We start from the raw sequence: 21,381 nt of genomic DNA on the forward strand, positions 1-21,381 counted from the left end.
TGTCTTGCAGCCCAGGCCTGAACCTTTCGAGCTCTCTGGGCCAGGGCCTGCTTGGCCGTGCACGTCCCACCCTTGGCTGGGTGGGAGCCGTGGCTGGCGGCCTGTCAGCGCAGAAGGCTGGGGGGAGCTGTGCAAAGGGAGCTTGGTGTGCCGCGGCTCAGGCGTTTCCCCTGCGTGTTTCCTTTCATGCTCCTCTCGTGGCAGGTGCTGGCGCGGGTGCTGCAGCGTCCCAGCCCTGGTGCTGCTGCTCTCGTTTGCTTGCCGCCAAGGTGTCACATGGCCCGGAGCAGTAAATGGACTGGGCGTGGGGTGTGTGTTAGGTGCATTACGGTAGCTGCCAGCCCGGGGCTCCTGTTGTATTGGGCCCTGTACCCCCAGAACACAAGGCCGTCCCTGCCCCAAGGTGCTGTCAGGCTGGGGCGGGGCAGGGCATCTTCGGGCCCCCCGGCATGTTCTCCCCACCACGCCCATGCCGCCGCTGCTGTGCAGGGCAATGGGTTGCCTTAACCAACAGTGCGAGTCGCAGTGCAGCTTTCGGGGGGCCCCCAGAAGTGGCATGTGGGGGGAAGGTGCTGGGGTAGGAGGTGCTGGCCTGACCCCTCGTCCTTTCAGGGTCCCAGGGCCCCCTTTGCGCCCTGGAGGGAGGAGCGAGGTGCAGGGGCTCTGCTGGTGGGGCGGGTGGCACTGGGGGTACAGGAGACACGTCAGAGAGCGGAGGGGCAGGGTGGCCGCGTTTGGCCTGTGCCGGCTGGAGCGGGTGCGAGTGGCCCTGGCGGGTGGTGCAATGGAGCGGGCAGGGGACTGACGGGGCGAGGCGCCCGGCCTGCGGGTGCAATGAGCGGGCCGGCGCTGGGGGCACCCCAGGGTGTCAGGGCAGAGCTGCGGCGTGTCCCGCGTGGTCCCTCCCGGGCAGGGGCTGGGCCCGGCTGCCCCCCCCCCCCCCCGCTATGCCGTCACCCCGCCCCCCGGCACTGCCGCTGGTGAGTCCGCGGCGAGCTCCGGGCGCGGGGGGGCGCCCCCGAGTCTCAGCGAAGTTGGGGCGGGGGGAAGGGCGCAAACAACTGTCTGCGGCGCCTGCGTGTTCCGGGCTGGGCGGAAGCTCCTCCCCCGCCTCCCCCCGGCCAGACCCTCGGGATCGGGCCCCTCGTGCAGCCCGGCCGCGGCTGGCGGGAGCGCTCCAGGGGGGCGAGGGGCTCTGTGCCCGGGGCAATGCCAGCAGGCTGCCCCCGGAGTGCCAGGGACGGGGGGGTCTCTGCTGCTGTTCGCCCCTCGCTTCCCGCCGCCCCACCGGTAGAAAGAGCCCGGCTGAGGGAGGCAGGGAGCCGGGGAGGGGAGTCGCAAGCAAGGTCGGGGAAAGTGAGCGCTGGGTTAGCTGGGAGAGCTGCTGGGGCTGAACCCATTACGCAGATGGAGAAGCTGAGGCTCAGCAGGGCAACCCGGGGAGCTCAAGGTCATGTGCTGAGTCAGCGATGGAGCCAGAAATGGAAGGCCGGAGTCGTGGCTCCCAGCTCTGCTCTAACCACTGGACCCTGCTCCCCACACTGACTGCCTGCGGAGGCTCCATGGGCCCTGCTCCAGAGTGCGACTCCTGTGGGGTGCTGCCAGCCGGGGTCGCTCCGGGCTGCTTGTCTCCCCAGCAGGGTGCAGGCGCAACTTACTGCCCCTGTGATCCAGACAGGGAAACCGAGGCAGGGAGCAGGCCCATCGCATGGCCAAGCTCACATAGGGAATCAGTGGGAGGCTCAGAATTAGACCCCAGGGGTCCTGGCTCCCAGTGCCCATCCTGACCCCAGCCCTGTGCTGCCAAGGAAACAGAGCAGCCCAAAGTGCCAGTGCAGGGAGAGGGGAAGGGCTGGGTGTAGGTCTCCCGGCAAACGGTCCTTTGGGCACTTCTGGGCAATGGGAGTGAGCCCTGGTCCTGCCCTGCCCTTTTGGGGATCCCCCTCCTCCGACAGCAAACCAGCCAGAGGTCCACACCTGAGGCTCCCACTCCCCCCTCACAGGGTGGCTCCCCTGGACCCCGCCTGGGGCATGGGGGTGCAGGGACTGAGTCTGGCAGCAGGGTGGCCCCACAGCCCCCTGCCCCAGCCCCACAGCTCTCTGCCATCCAAGTTTGCCTCCCTGCCCTCCCAAGGCGGCGTGTCCCAGTGAGGGGCACAGCGCTGGGACCGCCCTTTCCCTGGGGGGCGCCACAGAGCTGCCAGCTTGGGCGTGTGTCCACGTTGCAGCGAGCCAGCTATAAATAACTCGCAGCGGCCCCAGCCAGGACTCCTGCACTATTTCTGCAGCTCTCATGTCTGGTCCCGGCTCCGCGCTGAGCTCAGGGTTTGTCTCACATCCTGCTGTGGCCTCCCCCGGGCGCTCTGCGTCCCCTTCCCGACGCCGGGAGGCGTGGAGCAGAGAGCCCTCCCCGAGCGGTCCTGCCCTCTGCGTATCCGGGCCGGGCCCGGCTGGGAAACATCCCCGCCTGCCCAGGGCGCTTCCTCTGCATGGACGCCGGCCTTCTGCAGCTCCCGCACGGAGTCGTAGGCCTGGCTGCTCTCACCGGCGCCAGGCCCGGGCGACTCTTGGCTTGCAAGGTAAGAGACACCCGTGTCTCGCTTAGATGTCCTCTGGGGCAGTTCCCTTTGCTTCACAATCGGCTGCATCTTGCCCCGACCTCTCGCCGTTTGCTGGAAGTAGCTGCTGTGTCCTAGCCCAGAGGTGGCTGCATTCACTCTGTGTGTGGTTGACAGTGCCGGCATGTCAAGCCCTGATCTCCAGGGGGCAGAGCAAATGCGGCTCCCTGGACCTCCGAGAGCCCTTGCGGGTGTCCTGGGTCACGGCTCTGCATGGGGTGAAAATATCTGAGTGTGCATGGGGATCCCTCGTGCCCGACTGCGAGAGCAGCCTCGCGGCGTGCGGCCTGCAGGGCCTGTAGCCAGACAACATTCGGGGTGCAAAACCTCGGGACCTGGGAGAATGTCTTGTGTGGCGGGTCGTGTTGTGCTCACACCCGGCATGCGGATTAGTGCAGTAGGCGGGAGACGGGCTGGGCAGGACGCCTGGGTTCTGCTGACTTACTAAGAGGCAAGTCGATTCACCTCCTGCTGCCCCAGTTGGGGTAGAAGTGAAGGGACTCACTCGAGTCCAGCAGAGGGCAATGAAAATGACGAGGTGCTGGAGCACAAACTGCCATCCAAGTTTGCCTCCCTGCCCTCCCAAGGCGGCGTGTCCCAGTGAGGGGCCACAGAGCTGCCAGCTTGGGCGTGTGTCCATGTGCTGAGTCAGCGATGGAGCCAGAAATGGAAGGCCGGAGTCGTGGCTCCCAGCTCAGCTCTAACCACTGGACCCTGCTCCCCACACTGACTGCCTGCGGAGGCTCCATGGGCCCTGCTCCAGAGTGCGACTCCTGTGGGGTGCTGCCAGCCGGGGTCGCTCCAGGCTGCTTGTCTCCCCAGCAGGGTGCAGGCGCGACTTACTGCCCCTGTGATCCAGACAGGGAAACCGAGGCAGGGAGCAGGCCCATCGCATGGCCAAGCTCACATAGGGAATCAGTGGGAGGCTCAGAATTAGACCCCAGGGGTCCTGGCTCCCAGTGCCCATTCTGACCCCAGCCCTGTGCTGCCAAGGAAACAGAGCAGCCCAAAGTGCCAGTGCAGGGAGAGGGGAAGGGCTGGGTGTAGGTCTCCCGGCAAACGGTCCTTTGGGCACTTCTGGGCAATGGGAGTGAGCCCTGGTCCTGCCCTGCCCTTTTGGGGATCCCCCTCCTCCGACAGCAAACCAGCCAGAGGTCCACACCTGGGGCTCCCACTCCCCCCTCACAGGGTGGCTCCCCTGGACCCTGCCTATGGAGCACATGACCTATGAGGAGAGGCTGAGGGACTTGGGCCTGTTTAGTTTGCAGAAGAGCAGAAGGAGGGGCAACTTGATAGCAGCCTTCACCTTCCTGAAGGGGCCCTAAGGAGGACGGAGAGAGGCTGTTCTCAGCCGTGGCAGACGGCAGAACAAGAAGCCATGGGCGGAAGTGACAGAGGGGGAGGTGCAGGTTGGATATTAGGAAAAGCTCTTTCCCAGGCAGGTGGGGAAGCTCTGGAATGTGTTACCCAGAGAGGTGGTGGGATCTCCATCCCTGGAGGTTTTTAAGTCGCAGCTGGACCAAGCCCTGGGTTGGGGGCTGGACTCGAACCCTGAGGTTTCCTCCAGCCCTAGAACTCCATGGTTCTAAGTTTACCTGGTGGCTGGCAGAGCTTTGAACTGAACCCGCTGTCTTGACACCTGGTCCCCTCGTGCAAAGGTAGCTCAGGGCCCAGAGTCAGATGCCCCAAGGACACAGGCTGAGAGGCGATCTCCATGCTGACCCCATGCCACGGGAGCCGGAGAGAGCGAGCTGCATTTCCCCATCTCTGCTCTGGAATGCATGACACTTCCGTGCCCACCACTGAGCCTTCTCCTCTTGGGCCTGTTGCTGATGAGCCTGGCATTGCTCACTGGGCTTTGCCAGGCCCTGCCTGTGGCTGGTGCCCACCCATCCTGCAGCTACCTGATGGGTGGAGGAGCAGCTGTGGGTCACTGGCCAAGCCAGCGATGGCAGGTGGTGGCAATCAGGAGCTTGTCTCTGCCTTTGCCAGGGTGGGAGCCTGGCCTGCTCAGGTCACGTGTGAAAACAGCCTGGTGACACAGAGCCTACCATGAGCCCAGCTAGTGCATTCTGGTCACTCGGCCCTGACTGCCTGGGGGCTGCTCCAGGCCAGCCCCGATGGAGAGGCCATGTGCTTTGCCAGGGAGTCAACAGGGAGGTCTCCTGCCCCCTGCCGTGCCATCTGAGTGGCGCAAGGAGTGCCTGGCACACATGGCACAGTGCTGGATGGTGGCAGGCTGGTGCCAGGTCTGTCTGCACAGACTCCTGGAGACGGCTGTGGCCAAGGGACACTGTCACCTTCAGACCCCGCTGCTGGGACCCAAGCACCTCCTTCCCATGTGTCCAGCGCGCCCAGCCCAGTGCGCTGCCAGGGATCCACTTTTCTCATCCCCGTCTCTGTGCCAAGGTCCCTGGCTACATTTCACCCTGTGGGCCATGGGGACAATTCCGCTGCTGCTAGTGCTGCACTGCTGGGAGCCTGGCCTGGTGGGGGGCATCAGTCTGGGGTGAGTGAGCCCTGCGCTTGGCAGGGCCCTGAGCCACCCCTTAGCTCAGCCAGGCTCCGGAAGAGGGGAACTAGGCGGTGGGGTTTTGCTCCTGCCTTGGGTCTGCACCGCAGGCTGGGTGGGAGGGCGCCAGCGAGCCGCTCTGTGCTCTGGGGTGAGTGGCGCTCCCAGGAGGTGCGGCCAGGCCTGTGGCATGGGCGCTGCTCCCCCGCCCTCCAGCAGCATGCCTGGGCCTTCCCCATCCGTCCTCACGACCACCTTTGCTCCTGCAGAGCGGACGCCCGGGGAGGGCTGTCAATCGCCCCCTTGACCTCCGCTGTGGACAGGCAGGGCCCTCCCCAGCAATGGGCTGCCCTCTCTCCGTGCACACCAAGGAGCCAGCGCCCAAAGAGACTCGCAGCTCCTGTGGATCGGGGCACAAGAGGCCGGCTGCCTTGGGGGTTACTGCTATCGCTACCCTGGGCCGAGAAGGTCCAGCCCCTTGGTCGTGGCACCTGAGGTGCCAGGACCCACAGCCAGGCTCTGTCCCAAGGTAGAGGGAAGTGGGGCACCCAGGCAGTGTCTCGGGTACAGGGCAGGTGGAAGCCAGGGGCCGCCCAGCCGCATGCTCAGCTGGCAGCCAGCAGGACTGAGGGCGCTGTGCCAGAGAGGCAGATTCTCTGCAGCAGTGCGAGACATTCGCCCAGCCAAGCTCAGAGCTGTGGTGCCCCAGGCCAGTGCCCTGCGGTGGCAGCTCTGCCCTGTGCTCGGAATTGCACACCCTGGTCCGGGCCTGGGCCTGGGCCAGCAGCTGCACTGGGCCGGGCACGAGGATCCAGGTTCCCAGGCTGCACTCAGCCGGGGCTCTGCGACCTGCAAGGGAGGGCACGTGCAGGCTGAGGCAGCTAGGTGGGGGGAACTGGGGGGGTCGGGCAGAGATCTGTTCCAGGGCTGAACTCTGCTCCTGTGGGTCCCACCCAGAGCTGTACCTCACCGCAGGGGCAGAGGAACGGTGCTGTCTTCTCTGGCCACAGGGCCCCTCGCCTTTTTTCCACCAGCTGCAGCTAGTGCTGGGCCCAGGGCTCAGCGGGGGGCTCGGAGGGCAGCAGAGCTGGGTGGGGGGCTCAGCCCTGACAGCACATCAGGCCCTTCTGAGGGGTCACGGCCCAAGCATGGTGGGAAATAGCGGGTTCCTGTGGGCGGCCCTGGGGAGCAGGGAGAGGCTCTGGAGTGTGCTCCTGCTCCCCCCAGGTTTGGGGGGCAGCTCCCACCTTTCACCTCCTGATGTACGAGCACTTGGCCCGCGGGGGCAGGCTGTGAGCCCCACCAACTGATGACTGGGTGGGTGCCCCTCTCTGCCATGATTCAAGGAGTTGGGGTGCAGTCTGGGGTCCCCTCCCCCATGTGCTGGCGGCGGGTCCTGGTTTGGGGGTCCCCTTCCCACGTGCTGTGAGGAGCTGGTCAGAGGGAGCATGTTTCAAATGCTGCTAGTGGGGGTTCTCCTTTCTCCATGTCATGCGGGGGTCTGAGCTTGGGGCTCTCCCTCCCCCCGTGCTTGGGGGTCTGTACAGGTCCCCCTATCCTGTACTGGGCTCCCCCTCCTGCCATGCTTGGGGGGTCACATGGTGCAGGGGGTCTCCTATTCCCCCATGCCCCGGGTTCCACCTCCTCCCTGTGTCCGAGGTCCCAGTCGGGGCTCCCCCTAACCCCCAGGTGGGGTCCTGGATTGCCCCCCGTGCTCGGGGTCCCGCCGCGGGTGCCCCCGCCCCGTCGGGCCGCCGCTCGGCCCGGCTCCTCCCCCGTAGCGGCGGGAGGCGGAGCCGCAGGCCCGGGGGAGCCGAGGCTGGAGCGGCAGCAGCGCCGCCTCTTCCCAACAATAGCGGGGCCGGGCCGGGCCGGGCCGGGCCGCAGCGGGAGCGGCGGCGGCGGAGGATGCTGGGGAGCCGGGCGCGGCGCGCTGGGGGGCTGTGCCCGGAGCCCGGCCCGGCCTGGGTGTGTGCGGGGCGCCGGGCTGGGGGGTCCGGCGGGTGGGAGCGGGGTTGGGGGGAGGTCGGGGCCGTGTGTGTGTGTGTGTGTGTGTGTGTGTGTGTGTGTGTGTGTGTGTGTGGAGGGGTTCAGGCTGGGGAGGGGTTAGGAAGCTGTCGGGGTGCCGTGTGTGTGTGTGTGTGTGTGTGTGTGTGTGTGTGTGTGTGTGTGGAGGGGTTCAGGTTGGGGAGCTGTCGGGGTGCCGTGTGTGTGTGTGTGTGGAGGGGTTCAGGTTGGGGAGCTGTCGGGGTGCCGTGTGTGTGTGTGTGTGTGTGTGTGGAGGGGTTCAGGTTGGGGAGCTGTCGGGGTGCCGTGTGTGTGTGTGTGTGGAGGGGTTCAGGTTGGGGAGCTGTCGGGGTGCCGTGTGTGTGTGTGTGTGTGTGTGTGGAGGGGTTCAGGCTGGGGAGGGGTTAGGAAGCTGTCGGGGTGCCGTGTGTGTGTGTGGAGGGGTTCAGGTTGGGGAGCTGTCGGGGTGCCATGTGTGTGTGTGTATGTGGAGGGGTTCAGGCTGGGGAGGGGTTAGGAAGCTGTCGGGGTGCCGTGTGTGTGTGTAAGGGTTCAGGGTTTGGGGTGTCTGGCCAGTGGTCCCCCGTGCTCTAGACCCCATGTGCACACATACCTGCCGAGGCCGGGTGATGGGGCGGGGGCAGCTGGCGGGGGCGCAGTGCTGGCGGGGGGCTGCAGTATCTCAGAGGCTGTCCTGCCCCCGCTCGCCCAGGAACTTCTTTGCTGATGCTTGAAGTCAGCAGCTCTGTCCCCGTGGGGCACCTCGCCCCAGTTCTGGGCCCAGTGCCCCCACTGGGTGCTGGGTCCAATCTCCGCTCCAGCCCTGGGCCCCCTTTGCGTTTGCTCCCAAGGTGCTGGAGCCATTGCTGGCCCCAGCAGCTTCCCTGCCCTGACGTGCCTGGCCCCGGAGCCCCCGGCGAGCTGGCACCAATGCCCCCGCGGCTGTGCCGTGCATGTGGGCGCCAGTCCTGGTGAAGGGCCAGCTGGTGTCACTCAGCTCCAAGGGCTGTTAGAAGTGGGGCAGGGGAGCCTCATGGCTGTGCTGTGCCTGCAGGGCCTGGCCCTCCCATGGCTCACTGCTCCAGTGTCACCCTCCACCCCCTGAGCCAGGCCTCCCCACCTCCCAGGAGGGGGCTGCGGTCATTACGCCCACTGCACACATGGGGAGACTGAGGCACAGTGACTTGCATAGGAGTCTGGCAGTGCTGGGACTGGAACCCAGGTGTCCTGACTCCTGTTCCCCCCCTGAGGCTGGATTGTCCTGCCTCTGCCGGTAGCCCAGTGGCCGAAGAGGGTCTGGTGGGTGCAGCATGCCAGGGAGGCGCTGCCTGGCCGGGTACAGCGGGGTTGGCCGGTGTGCGAAGGAGGGGTGTTGGGGCATTTGGCACTGGGCATGGAGGGGCCAGGCGGCTGAAGGAGCAGGACAGGCTGGCCTGAGAGCACTTGGAGTCACCTCCAGCCTCACTTCCCCCTGCTTGGTCGCTTCCTGGGGTTGCATCCAGCTGGGGTTCAGCACGAGTGGCGCTCAGGCCCCGGACTACCCAGGCTGTGGAGCTGCAGCCTTCCTGGGGGTGGAGACGCGCTGGCTGATGCATGGCTCGAGTCCCGGCAAGGTCCAATCGGATCTGCAAGGACGTTGGTTTGCCAGAGACTCTTCCCCACCTCCTGCTGGGGGCTGGTGTTCGCCGCGGCCTTGGGCTGGGGACTTGGGGAGCCGGGAGGGTGTTCCCAGAGTGGTCCCCCCTCCAGGCTCCTTGTACTGGCCCCGTAGCCTGTCTCAGGTGGGGGCGAGTCTCGTCACTGGGCTTTGTCCCTTGCAGGCTGGCGGGCAGAGGTGACGAGGGAACACTGGAAGGTGCTGCCTGGGCTGGGGTTGCCCCCCTGGAGTGAGGTAAGGAGGGACAGAGATCACCCCCTGGCTTTGCACACGCGTGTGTGTGCACCTCCCTTTGCATGCCTGTGTGCATGCCCTCTGCCTGTGTGCATGTACCCCCTGCTCCTTTGCAAATGTGTGTACCCTCCTCCCTTTGCACGTGTGCGCACACCCTCTGCATGTGTGCATGTACCCCTTACCCCTTTGCAGATGTGTGTATCCTCCTCCCTTTGTATGTGTGGGTGTGAGCTTGCACCTCTTTTGCCCCCGCCCTCCTGTGCATGCACGTGTATGGAGGCACTTTCTGTTTATGTTTGCACATGTACTCATCCTGCTTTGCACATGTGTGGCTACACCTTCCTTTGCAAGCCTGTGTGTACTCCCCCTCTTTTGTACATGCAGGCACATGTGCCTGCTCCTTTGCACAAGTGTGCACACACTCCTTTGCACATGTGTACATGCAGACTTTGCACAAGGATATGTAAACACTGCTCACGTGTATTTGCTCCTCCTCCTTTGTATGCACACTCATTTACATGCTCTGCTTTGGAGATTTGTGTGCATATCTTCCCTTGTGCATGCACGTGTGCAGGCCCCCCTTTGCACATGCGTGTGTGTGTGCACATGGCCTCCTTTGCCCACCCGCAGGAGCCCATGTATTCTGGAGCAAATCCCCCAGGCTGCCTCCTGGCCTAGCCCAGCTGCTGCTGTTTGCAGGGGTCTGCTGGAGGCTGGGCCTGGGGCAGGCTGCACAAGGGGCCCATCCTGGGTGCTGAGAGGATGAGCCCCTGACCAGGCTCCATGACCCCCTGCTTTGTGTTGCAGGCCTCGATGTCGGGAGACATGAAGCCAGAAGAGGGCGGCAGCGAGCCGGGAACGAGCCAGGAGCTGCTGCAGAGACTGCGCGAGCTGGAGGTGCGGAGCCCCTCGCGAAGGGCACGTCGCTGCCCCGCTGGCAGCGTCCCTCTCAGTGCCGTTCTTCCAGCCCTGGGCGCGCTGGGCACGTAGCAGTCACACGGAGGGTGGGGGCGGCCCAGCGGTGAAGGCTGGGTCGGTGCACGGGCTCTGGCTGCTGAGCTCGGCCTCATGTGGCCGCCAGCTCAGCCGGGCTCCCTCCCGCAGGCTGCAAAGCTTCTTGCCCCTGTTCTGCTCAGGGGTTGTTCCCAGGAAAGCCCCCCCGCAGCAGGGCTTGCATCCGGGATCTAAGGTGGCTTCGTGGGTTCTCCCAGGGCCCTGCAGCTGGGGGACCAGGGACTTGCCCAAAGTCATACAGTGAGTCTGGCGAAGAACCCAGGAGTCCTGCCTCTCAGCTCTGCCTGCTCTAACCCCTCCACTCCCAGAGCTGGGGGTAGAACCCAAGAGTCCTGGTTCCCATCTCCCCGTTCTAACCACTAGACACCACTCCCCTCCTGGGAGTGTGAGATCCCAGGGGCAGCGTAAGTGGGCCCTTGACCTGCGGCTCCTTCCCCCTCTGTCCCAGGCGGAGAACTTGGCCCTGGCTCAGGCCAACGAGAACCAGAGGGAGACCTACGAGCGCTGCCTGGATGAGGTAACCTGCCCTGGCCACATGAGCCCTGGGCCACTGCCCGTCTTGGGACTCCCTGTACCTGGTGCACTGTCTGGGGGCAGCTGGCTGTGCCGTTAGCTGCTTCTGCCCCCTGCCCGTGCCCCACACCTGCTCTCATGTGACCTCCTCATCTTCCAGGTTGCCAACCATGTGGTGCAGGCTCTGCTCAATCAGAAGGTCAGTGGGTATGGGAGCCTCCCACCCTGGGGAGCTCAACCCCCCAGTGCCCCTCCCCCCAGGGGTGGGGGCTGGGCACAGGGTCCGGGGTGGGGCTCAGCATTCTCCCTGCTCGGCAGCCTGGCGTGCCGTACAGGCTGACGCTTGCCTGGCCCTGCTGCACAGTGAATCAGGGCCCAGGACAGAACTGAGGAGTGCTGAGCCATCCCCGGTTCCACCCCCCTCTAACCACAGAACCCAGGGGTCCTGACCCCTCTCTGCACAGCACATCCCCCTGGGCTGGGACTAGCACGCCAGAGCCCACACTTGAGGGGCAGGGACATAGCTCAGGTAACACTGGAGGACTCTGTGCAGCTTGTGGGTAACGTGGGGCCACCTTGCTCTGCTTGCCCAGGCCCTGCTGACGGGGAGGTGGGAGCTGCTGGTGTGCCTGGGTCTCTGAGTCAGCCCTGGGCTCAGCCCAGACCCTTCCCAGTCCCTTTACCGCGGTGGGGCTGGGACCTAGGGCATGGGGGGGCCATGTGGGCAGAGGGACAGGGCTAGAGGGTGGTTGTGGGGGACCCTGCTAGCTGAGCAGGTGGGGAGGGGAGAGCAGGGCCCAGCACCTCCCCCGTCGCTGTCCGGGGGCCTGGCGCAGACCCTCTGCTCTGCCCTGGGGCCGCAGGACCTGCGCCAGGAGTGCCTCAAGCTGAAGAAGAGAGTCTTTGACCTGGAGCGCCAGAACCGGACCCTGAGTGACCTCTTCCAGCAGAAGCTGCAGCTGAGCACTGGCTCGCTGCCCCAGGTACTATCCCAGCCAGCCCCCGGCTGCCCCAGCTATCACCTCAGCCCCCGGCTGACCGGTACCCCCAGATGCCTGGAGCATGGGGGTCCTGAGGCCCTGCCCCCACCCGCGACTCAGCTGGCAGGTAGAACAGAAGGTTTGTTAGTCGAGAGCCTGGGGGCAGCATAGAGCAGACTTGGCAGCATGGAAACCAGAAGCTCTCAGCACCATCCACCTTGGAAAGAGGGGTCCCTGAGCCGGGCCCTGGTCCCCCTCCTCCTGCTCCAGCCCAACCAGACCGCCCCACCCCACGGCTCCCTTCTTATTCAATCCACCCTGGCCCCTCCTCTGCCTTTGTCCTGCTCCCCCCCTCCCTGGAACAAAGGGATCACCCAGTGGCAAAGGTCAGGGACTTCCATTGTCTAGGTGTGAGAAGTCATCACCCTGAAAGTCCCAGAACCACTGGGCACTGCTGCTGGGCCTGGGGAAACTGAGGCACCCTCCTTGGGTAACTACAGGACAGTGGGAGCCACACACAACTGAACCAGGGGACCCCACTTCATCACAGCCCCTCCCCCACCAGCCACTGGGTACAACCTAAACTCCCGCCCAGCCTCCCCACATGGCCTAGGCCCCCTCGCTGCCCTTGAGGGCCTCTTCAGCCCCCTCCCCCCCCTGCTATGGCCAAACTGCCGGCAGCAGGAGCTCAGCCCTTGAGAGTCCCTGTGAGTGACCCTGCAAGGCCCCAGCTCTGGGCTGGCCTTGATCACCCTTCCCCCATGGCCCTTGGCCACCTCCCAGCTGCAGCTTCTGGGTCCCCCCTAAACTCGTCCAGCTGCCCCGGCGCCCGGTGCACTCCCCTACCCCGCCGGAAATCGCTCGCTGGCCCTGCATCTCAGCCTTGCTTTCCTTCCCAGCTGGCACTGCACCCGGTGCCCGTTCTCTGCAGCCCTCCCTCCCGGCTCCAGCTGGGCACGGTGGAGAAGCTGGGCCCCTCGCTGCCCCTGGGACGCTGCGTGCCGAGAGAGGTACGTCCCCCGCCCCAGCCGGGAGGGGAGCACACACGGATCAGTGCCCACGGCGGGCAAGCGGGTGGACGCTGCGTTCAGTGGGGAGCCCTGATGCAGTGGGGGGCAGGTACTGGCCAGTAGCCTGAGCAGGGTGAATGGGAGCTGGCAGGCGTGCGGCTCCCCACAGTCTCCTGCCCTCCACAGATGCAGCCAATGCCCCCCCCCTCCGTTTTGTTTCCCAGGAGTTGGGCCCAAATACAGCAGGCCTCGGGAGCCAGGACTCCTGGGTTCTGTGCCAGGCTTTGCCCCAGAGAATGCTGGGATGGCTGTGCCCAGGCTGTCCGCTGCCGAGCTGGGGGAGGCGGCTGCACTTGTGGGTTACTCCAAGGGGGAGCAGGCTCCCTGCCTGGCTGGTAGTCCAGTTCCCCCACAGCCCAGCCTGCTACAGGGTCAGCCGACCCCAGCCCTTGCATGGCTGCCTTCCCCAACCACCTGGGGACCAAACGGGGGGACCCAGCACCCCTGTTCTAGGCCTGGGTCTTCCTGTTGTCTGGCTAAGCTGGGGTGTGGATGACCTGGGGCATTGGCCTCAGGGGAGCCAGGCCCCGGGTGGGCAGCTCATGGCCCGTCCTGCCCCTCTTCCCAGGTGGGGTCCGGAGGTCTGCGGGCGGGCAGCCCCGGCTCCCCGTCCATGGAGGCGCTGTCTCCCTTCTTCAAGAAGAAAGCCCAGATCCTGGAGGTGCTGCGGAAGCTGGAGGAGACAGACCCCCTGCTGTGCCCACCACCATGCCAGCTGCCCCCCTGGATGGAACCCAGCCAAGCCCCCACCAAGCCCGGCTCCCAGCCATTCCAGATGATGCCAGCAGAGGCAGGGAGCCCGCCCGAGTCACCCCTGAATGGGGAGGGACCCCCGGCTGAGCCCCCAGCCCCCACACACCAGCTGTGGCCGCCCTGCCTGCTGCTAGCACCCGCCGGCCTGGAGGAGGCGCTGCGGTGGAAGGGCGAAGAGGAGGGGAGCCAGGGTGGAGGCCTGAAAGCTGAGGGCGGGCGCCCCCAGGTGCTGCCCCCACTGTGCTGCCCACAGAAGGGCGAGGGCAGCTCCTCCTCCTCCTCCGAGGAGCTTGGGGAGCTGGGCCCCTTGGAGAAGGGGCCCCCAGGCGAGGCCCACCTCAGCGCCCTGGCCCACAAGGCGCTGGACTGGGTGCTGCTGGAGGACACAGAGTGCTACCTGCAGCACTTCCTGAAGGAGGGCTGCCCCCTCACCAGGGAGCCGGCACCTGCCTACCGGCTGGAGGGCTCCCTGGAGCCGCTGGGCCCGGGCCTGAGCCGTGACGCGCTGCCTGGCCTCTCGGTCATGGGCAGGTACCAGCCCATCGCGCCGGCGTCAGGCCTGGCCCAGGCCAGTGCGGCCAAGCTGCCTTTTGGCACTGCTGCTGGAGAGCAGGCCCTGGAGCGCCAGGCCTACCTCAGCGTCTTCCTCTCCGGAGACAAGCCCCCAGAGGAGAGCGCCGAGGGCCTGGCCCAGCTCCCAGCCCAGGAGAAGCCCCAGCTGCAGCCAGGCCCACCGTCCGCAGGTAGCGGGGCACTGCCTGTGCCCTCCCCTGGCAAGGTGCTCAAGTTCCTGAGGGTCCCCACGCCCGGGGAGAAGCCCCAGAGCTCCCCCGCCCTGCGCCTGAGCCCCCAGCTCACCCGCAGCTCCAAGATCCCCTGCCGCAGCAGTAACCACGAGGTGTGCCCCTTGCCCGGGCTCAGCCACAGGGCCTCCCCAGAGGGGCCCACGGTGCCCTCCTGCCCTCTGCCCCCCGGGGCCGAAAGCCAGGCCTCCCCCAAGGCTGCCAGGCCCCTGGCCCCCGGGCTGGCTGAAGAGTCCTTCAGCCAGGGCTCCCCGAAGGCCCACAACTACGAGAACCTCTCGGAGCTGTCAGTGGGCGGCCTGGGGTCCCTGCAGGAGCAGCCCAAGTGTTCCCGCCTCGTGCCCCCCTGCCCGCCTGAGCCGTGCCCCTGTGCTCCTGCCAAGGAGCGGGGCGCCGAGTCCCCTCTGCCCGCCCGCCGGGGTGCTGGGAGCTCCGGCGGGCCCAGGCGGCCCGTTAGCAACCCTGGGAAGAAGGCGCCCGAGCCGGGCCAGCCGCCCTTCAAGGAGCGGCTCTCGGCGCTGGGGAAGCTGAGGAGTGCGGAGGGCGGGGAGCGGAAGGAGGCGCCAGCTCTGGAGAAGGGCAGCTGCCCCGGGAAGGGACGGGCACCGCTCCGGCCCTGCGAGGAGGCACTGGAAGCCCGGGCACAGCCCCGGCCTGGCGCGGGCGGCAGCCTCAAGCACCAGGAGCCTGCCGGGCGGTGCTACTCTTCGGGCTCGGTGGGCTCCCGGCTGGAGCTCGAGTCCTGCTCTGCCAAGCAGCCCACAGCCAAAGCCCGCCAGCCCCCCCCAAGCCCCAGGACCCCCCCAAAGCCCCTCCAGTGCCCCCTGCCAAAGGCACCAAGAGCCCCCATGGGAGCCCCACCAAGCTGCCCTCTAAGTCACCCACCAAGGCGGCGTCCAGAGCTGGGGCTGCCCGCCCACCCGCCGAGGAGCTGCAGCCTGGCAGCCCCCAGCAGCACCCCCCAGCATCGGCCCTGGGCCCGGCGCGGCACTCGGCCATTGAGGAGAAGGTGATGAAGGGCATCGAGGAGAACGTGCTGCGGCGGCAGGAGGACAAGGCGCTGGCGGGCGAGGGGAAGGCCCGGAGCTCCAGTGCCCTCGCCAGCTGGTTCGGGCTGCGCAGGAGCAAGCTGCCTGCCCTGAACCGCCGGCCGGAGGTGCCCAAGGCCAAGGAGGAGCGGAAGGACCGGGGCCCAGGTGCCAAGCGGGAGGCCGAGCGCCTCAACATCTCTCGGCTGATGGAGAAGGCGGAGGGGCTGCGCAAGGCGCTTGAGGAGGAGCAGGCCTATGTCCAGGGTCTGGCGCTGGAGAAGGGCCGGCCCCATGCCCGCGGGCCGCCCCCGCCCAGCCAGCTGCAGGTCATGTACCAGGAGGTGACGGCCCAGGACTTCATGCAGCAGCTGCTGGACAGGTACCCGGGCAGCGGGGGTGTAGCTGACAGAGCGATGGGCCAGTGGTGGGGTGGGGGACAGACATGCCTGGGCTGCGGCTGGGAGCCCGGACGCCTGGGTTCTCTCCCCGCTCTGGGAGGGGTGTGGAACAGGTGGATTAGAGCAGGGGACCCCCAGAACCCTGGGACTGGAAGGGGCCATGAGAGGGCATTGAGCCCAGCCGCGACCCTCACAGCAGCACCAGGCACCGTCGAGACCATCCCCGCCAGGTGTCTGGCTGAGCTGCTCTTCCATGTCTCTGGTGATGGAGACTCCAGGACCCTCCCAGGCGCTGTGTTCCCGGGTGGAAGCGCCCTGCTGGGCAGGAAGCCTTTCCTACTGCCCAGCCAACCCCGCTCCTTGTCCTGCCCCCAGAGGCTGAGGAGAACCATTTCCCCTGCTCGGGGTGCTGGGAACTGCTGTCATGTCCTCTCTCAGCTTCCTCTTTTCCAAACTTTGCCCCTTGCGCCCCGACCTCCACTGCCCCAGCAGTGAAGTGGGGACAGGGCTCCTGGCTCCATTGCCCAGCCATGGGGGATTCCCTGGGCCCTCTCTGGGCCTCAGTTTCACCGTCTGTGACGGGGGCTCCCGTCCCCGCCCGCTACCCAAGCTCTGGCGCGCTCAGAGCACGAGGGAAGAGGGGGTGGAGTGCGGGCAGCTGGGTCCCTCACAGAGGGGGGGTTGGGCTTCCCATGCTCCCTGGCCTGGGCTCTGCCCCCAGCGCCGCACCTCACACCCGTCTCTGCAGGGTGGACGGGAAGGAGACCTACGGGGACAGGCTGGAGCAGAAGCGTGAGCTCCGGGATCTCCAGAGGGTCTCGCACGACGCCAAAGACCCCCGGCTCTGCCGGCCCCCCCGGAACGGCCTTGTGTGCCACCTGCGGAGCTGCCAGGAGAGCCCTGAGAAGGTGAGGGCGCCCCCGCCCAGGGAGGGAAGGAGCCCTGGGCCCATGCTGAGCCCCTGCTGCTTCCCGCTGCAGGGGGAAGTCCCGTCAGAGAGCCTGGCCGAGGCAGTGACCGCCCAGCACTTCACAGGTAACCCCCCCGGTTCCGGGAGCCTCCCGCGGTGTGGCCCAGATCCCGGGTTCTGGCCCGGTGGGGGGTTCGGGGCAGCTGGGTTCTGTTCCCCACTGGGAAGGGATGTGGCCTGCCGGGGTGGGCGTGGCTTGGAGCTGTGGAGGTCTGGGGGCAGGAGGGGCCTGGCAATGGGGGGTGGGAGGGGCAGGGGTGGGTGTGGTTGGAGCCGTGGAGGTCTGGGGGCAGGAGGGGTGTGGCGGTGGAGGGAGGGAGGGTATGGGGGCAGGAGGGGTTTGGCAGTGTGGGGTGGGAGGGGCTAGGGGCAGGAGGGGCGTGGCCTGCCAGGGGTGGGCGTGGTTGGAGGTGTGGAGGTCTGGGGGCAGGAGGCGTGTGGTGGTGGAGGGAGGGAGGGAGGGTCTGGGGCTAGGAGGGGCGTGGCCTGCTAGGGGTGGGCGTGGTTGGAGCTGTGGAGCTCTGGGGGTGGGAGGGGTGTGGCGGTGGGGGGCGGGAGGGGCGTGGCCTGCCGGCAGGGGGCGTGGTTGGAGCCGTGGCGGTCTGGGGGCAGGAGGGGCGTGGTAGTGGAGGGTGGGTGGGGCTGGGGAGGGACTCCAGCCGTGATGCCCTGTGACCGTGGCTGACCTCCCACGTGTTGCAGGTGGGCGAAGGGCGGGCTGTGGGTGGGGCTCCAGGAGGCCTGCCTGGACTGGCCCCGCCCACTAATGCCGCCTTGGCTTGCTGCTTGCAGCCTGCGGCTCCCTGACCCGGACCCTGGACAGTGGCATTGGCACTTTCCCGCCCCCTGACTACTGCAGTGGGGCTCCCAGTAAGAATCCCCCGAAGCCAAAACCTGGCCTGGAGCCGCCAGCCAGCGTGGCCCTGGGGCGGCCACCGGGGCTTACCAGAGTGGCCCGCAAGGCCCGGACACTGGAGCGGGAGGTGCCCAGCACAGAGGGTGTCCTGCTGCCTGGGAAGCACCAAAGCCTGCCGGCGGTCCAGGGGGTGCTGGCAGTCCCAGAGCCGCCCCTGCGCCGCTGCGGCCCCCAAGGTCTGTACGGCGCGAGCTGCGGTGGGGCCCACTGAGCTGGGAGGGCTCTGCCAGGGCTGGGGGGGAATGGGCCCTTCCTGGGAGGACGTGAGGAGACCCAAAGAAGTGGGGGAGCCCCGGCGGGTAACCTCCCTGCCCGTGCGTCTCTCCCACGCCCCCAGGCTATCAATGCCCATTCTCCCCGACCCCCGCCGTGCCAAGCTGCCTGGGGTGGGGGATGGGCGAGGGGTGCTAGAGTGGGGCAGGGAGTGAGCCTGCCCCCGAGGCTGCCGGTGGTGCCCCTCGCTTGGGCCAGGGCTGCGCCCAGTGTGACCCGGGGGAGGACAGGGAGAGGGGTCACTACAGGGAGCCGTCCGCTAACCCCCCGCACCTCTTCTCTGGCGCCAGACCCTCGGGTGGAACCCGGCCGAGCTCGGCGAGTGGGGCAGAGCAAGAACTCGACTTTCCCCAACGCCAAGGCTTGCGGTGGCTCCGCTGACCCCTTCCTGTGCGCGGCCAGGGCCCTGGAGGGGCTGCACGGGCTGGGCGGGGTAAGGAGCACCCTGGGGGCGGGGGGGGGCGGGGCTGGGACTGGGACTGGGACTGAGCTGTCGGGGGCCCAAGGGCTGGTCTGTGTGTGCCCCGGGGAAGCACCGCTCCCAGCTGCCTGGATTACCCAGAGGGTGCATAGGGCCCCGCCGGAGCAGCTGGGATGGGCTGTTCGGGGATGGGCCTGGTATTGTGGGGCAGGGCGAGAGGGGATGGGAGGGGCCTCTGCTCAGCCCCCAGTTCTCTCAGAGGGCGGCTGGTGCTGGTGGGTGGGGGCCCCTCTGCTCCCCACCCAGAGGGCTCTGCCCGGGGCTGATTCCAGCTCGCTGCCCGCCCCCGGTCTCGGGCCCCCTCATGCTCCTGCCTGTCCCCGCAGAGCTCAGTGCGCAGCACAGCCCAGAGGGAGAGCGCTGCCGCGGACCTGCCCTGCCTGCGGCCCCCCTCCTCCCTGGCCTTCAGCGCCAGCGGCAGCAGGACGCCCAGCGCCTCGGACGTGGGTGAGGACGGCAGCACGGACCTCAAGTCCCGGGACACGGGGCAGGGCCAGCCGGGCCTGGAGACCTCGGAGTCGCTCAGCGACTCTCTGTACGACAGCCTCTCCTCCTGCGGCAGCCAAGGCTAGCAGGGCTCAGGCTACTGCTGGCGGGGAAGGCGCTACCCAGGCTCTCCTGGGCTCCCCCAGCCCCTCAGAGGCCAGGCGCTGGGGCTGACCTGCTGAGGAGGTGTGGCTGGAGGTCACCACCAGGCTCCCCCAGGGCCCGGCCGGAGCGGGGCAGAGCAGCTGCCTTGCCAGGGACGCGGCCCCCAGCCATTGCAGTGCGGGGAGGACAAGGCGCTCGGCTGGGGCCAGTTCAATTCCTCCTGCCGGCTCCACACGCTCCCCACCCCGCCCCAGACGCTGATGCAGGCGCCTGGGGGCGCAGGGCCTGTCTGCACTGTCGGACCACCACCCAGGCAGGCCATGTGCAGCCCGTCTCCTGCACTGCCTGCCCCACATAGGTCCCAGGCATGGCCAGCCCACACTGGACCACAGCCCGGTAGTGTGTTCCCCAGGGTGCTGGTGGTACGTGGCACAGGCGTAGCCAGCCCGCACGGGAGCAGGCCCTGGAGTGTGAGTTCCCCAGGGTGCTGGTGGTACGTGGCACAGGCGTAGCCAGCCCGCACGGGAGCAGGCCCTGGAGTGTGAGTTCCCCAGGGTGCTGGTGGTACGTGGCACAGGCGTAGCCAGCCCGCACGGGAGCAGGCCCTGGAGTGTGTGTTCCCCAGGGTGCTGGTGGTACGTGGCACAGGCGTAGCCAGCCCGCACGGGAGCAGGCCCTGGAGTGTGAGTTCCCCAGGGTGCTGGTGGTACGTGGCACAGGCGTAGCCAGCCCGCACGGGAGCAGGCCCTGGAGTGTGAGTTCCCCAGGGTGCTGGTGGTACGTGGCACAGGCGTAGCCAGCCCGCACGGGAGCAGGCCCTGGAGTGTGAGTTCCCCAGGGTGCTGGTGGTACGTGGCACAGGCGTAGCCAGCCCGCACGGGAGCAGGCCCCGGAGTGTGAGTTCCCCAGGGTGCTGGTGGTACGTGGCACAGGCGTAGCCAGCCCGCATGGGAGCAGGCCCTGGAGTGTGAGTTCCCCAGGGTGCTGGTGGTACGTGGCACAGGCGTAGCCAGCCCGCACGGGAGCAGGCCCTGGAGTGTGAGTTCCCCAGGGTGCTGGTGGTACGTGGCACAGGCGTAGCCAGCCCGCACGGGAGCAGGCCCTGGAGTGTGGGTTCCCCAGGGTGCTGGTGGTACGTGGCACAGGCGTAGCCAGCCCGCACGGGAGCAGGCCCCGGAGTGTGAGTTCCCCAGGGTGCTGGTGGTACGTGGCACAGGCGTAGCCAGCCCGCATGGGAGCAGGCCCTGGAGTGTGAGTTCCCCAGGGTGCTGGTGGTACGTGGCACAGGCGTAGCCAGCCCGCACGGGAGCAGGCCCTGGAGTGTGGGTTCCCCAGGGCCCAGAACTGGCGGCTGCCGAGCTGCGCTGCAGTGGTCGGGTCTGGGCAGAGGGACCCTGGGATGCCTGTTTGGCCTGTCTGAACAGCGGGGGCACGTTGCCCCGGCAGGGAGCTGAGGGCTCTTGTCCTTCGCTGCACCGATGGGCCACTCCCCTTTCAAGGCCTCCTTTGCTCTTGTGGCAGCGAGTCCCACAGGTGTGCTGGCTGGGGGGAGATCTGCTGTCCCTCCCTGCCCCAGCTGGGGGCCTGTGCGGGAGGGAAGCTGCTGCAGCTGAGTCGTTGCTGTAGGAACCAGGGGTCCTGACCCCCTGGGTGTGAAGGGGCTGGGGCGCAGGGGTCTCTGGGGGTTGCTCAATGGACCAGCCCCTCTCTCCCCATCCTGCCGGTGCCACAGTGGGGTGTAGGAGCAGCAGCCCCCACATTCCGCTGCCCAGCGTGCGTAGCCCTGTCCTGCCTGCGCCCCAGCAGGTCACGCCTCTCCACTGGTGCTGTGGGGTCTGCTCCTGCCCCTTGTGCTTTGTGTTTCGGGGGGTTGCCCTTGGCTCCTGTCTTGTGCCTCCCTGGGGGGCTGGCCCCTCGCCGGGCTCTCCCCAATGGTGCTACTGCCTTGTACAGACGCCCCTGCCCTGTCTCCCCTACTGGCTGGGTTTTCTGCTCTCCTGCTTGGTTTAATTTATATAAGTTATTGTGAACCCAGCTGTTTGTCTGCCTTGGTCTCCCACCTGCCAATAAACGGTTAAGAGCTGGGCTGGCGTAATGCGTGGTTTCCTGTCCCTGCCCTGCCTGCTGCTGGCTGACCTGCAGCCACCCTGCCATGCCAGGCAAGGCTCAGCTCCCAGGGTTGCAGCACACAAGCCCTAGCAGGGGTGTGGAAGTGGGCTCAGAGTGCCCCGGGACAGGAGGGGGGCTCAGTCCTGCTGGCACCTTGCAAGCAACGGCAGTGGAGGCTGCTGGGGCTGGGTTTGGCAGTGGGGTTGATGGACTCAATGTGAATCTGCACAATCACCTCTGCCCACTCCAGGCGTGGTGCTCAGGGGGCACATGGGGACGTGGGCTGGGCCCTTTCTCTTCGGAGCTGCAGTGGGGTAGCCCAGGCCCTGGCCATGCCCCCCCCCCCCCCCCCCGTGTGCAGGACAGGCTAGAAAGGGGGCGTTGGGCCCCTCTCTGGGGAAGCCCACCCGCTGCCACGCAGGCTTGGAAGAGCTGGTGCTGCTGCAGCACC

General features: G+C 67.3%; 1 protein-coding gene across 1 annotated transcript; it reads left to right on the forward strand.

Annotated features, from left to right (window-relative positions):
• The first annotated feature begins 2,301 nt into the window (after positions 1-2,301).
• On the forward strand, positions 2,302-21,031 carry NCKAP5L (NCK associated protein 5 like). The gene is given in 13 exon segments (XM_074980094.1): positions 2,302-2,579; positions 8,958-9,028; positions 9,836-9,925; positions 10,491-10,559; positions 10,716-10,754; positions 11,419-11,538; positions 12,435-12,545; positions 13,174-14,947; positions 14,950-15,571; positions 16,339-16,625; positions 17,353-17,652; positions 18,040-18,182; positions 18,557-21,031. Coding segments are annotated over 11 exon segments (3,795 nt in total). The 5' UTR covers positions 2,302-2,579; positions 8,958-9,028; positions 9,836-9,841; the 3' UTR covers positions 18,803-21,031.
• The last annotated feature ends 350 nt before the right edge of the window (positions 21,032-21,381 follow it).

This window comes from Carettochelys insculpta, chromosome 29 (assembly GCF_033958435.1).
Source record: "Carettochelys insculpta isolate YL-2023 chromosome 29, ASM3395843v1, whole genome shotgun sequence".
NCBI classification, from domain to species: domain Eukaryota; kingdom Metazoa; phylum Chordata; order Testudines; family Carettochelyidae; genus Carettochelys; species Carettochelys insculpta.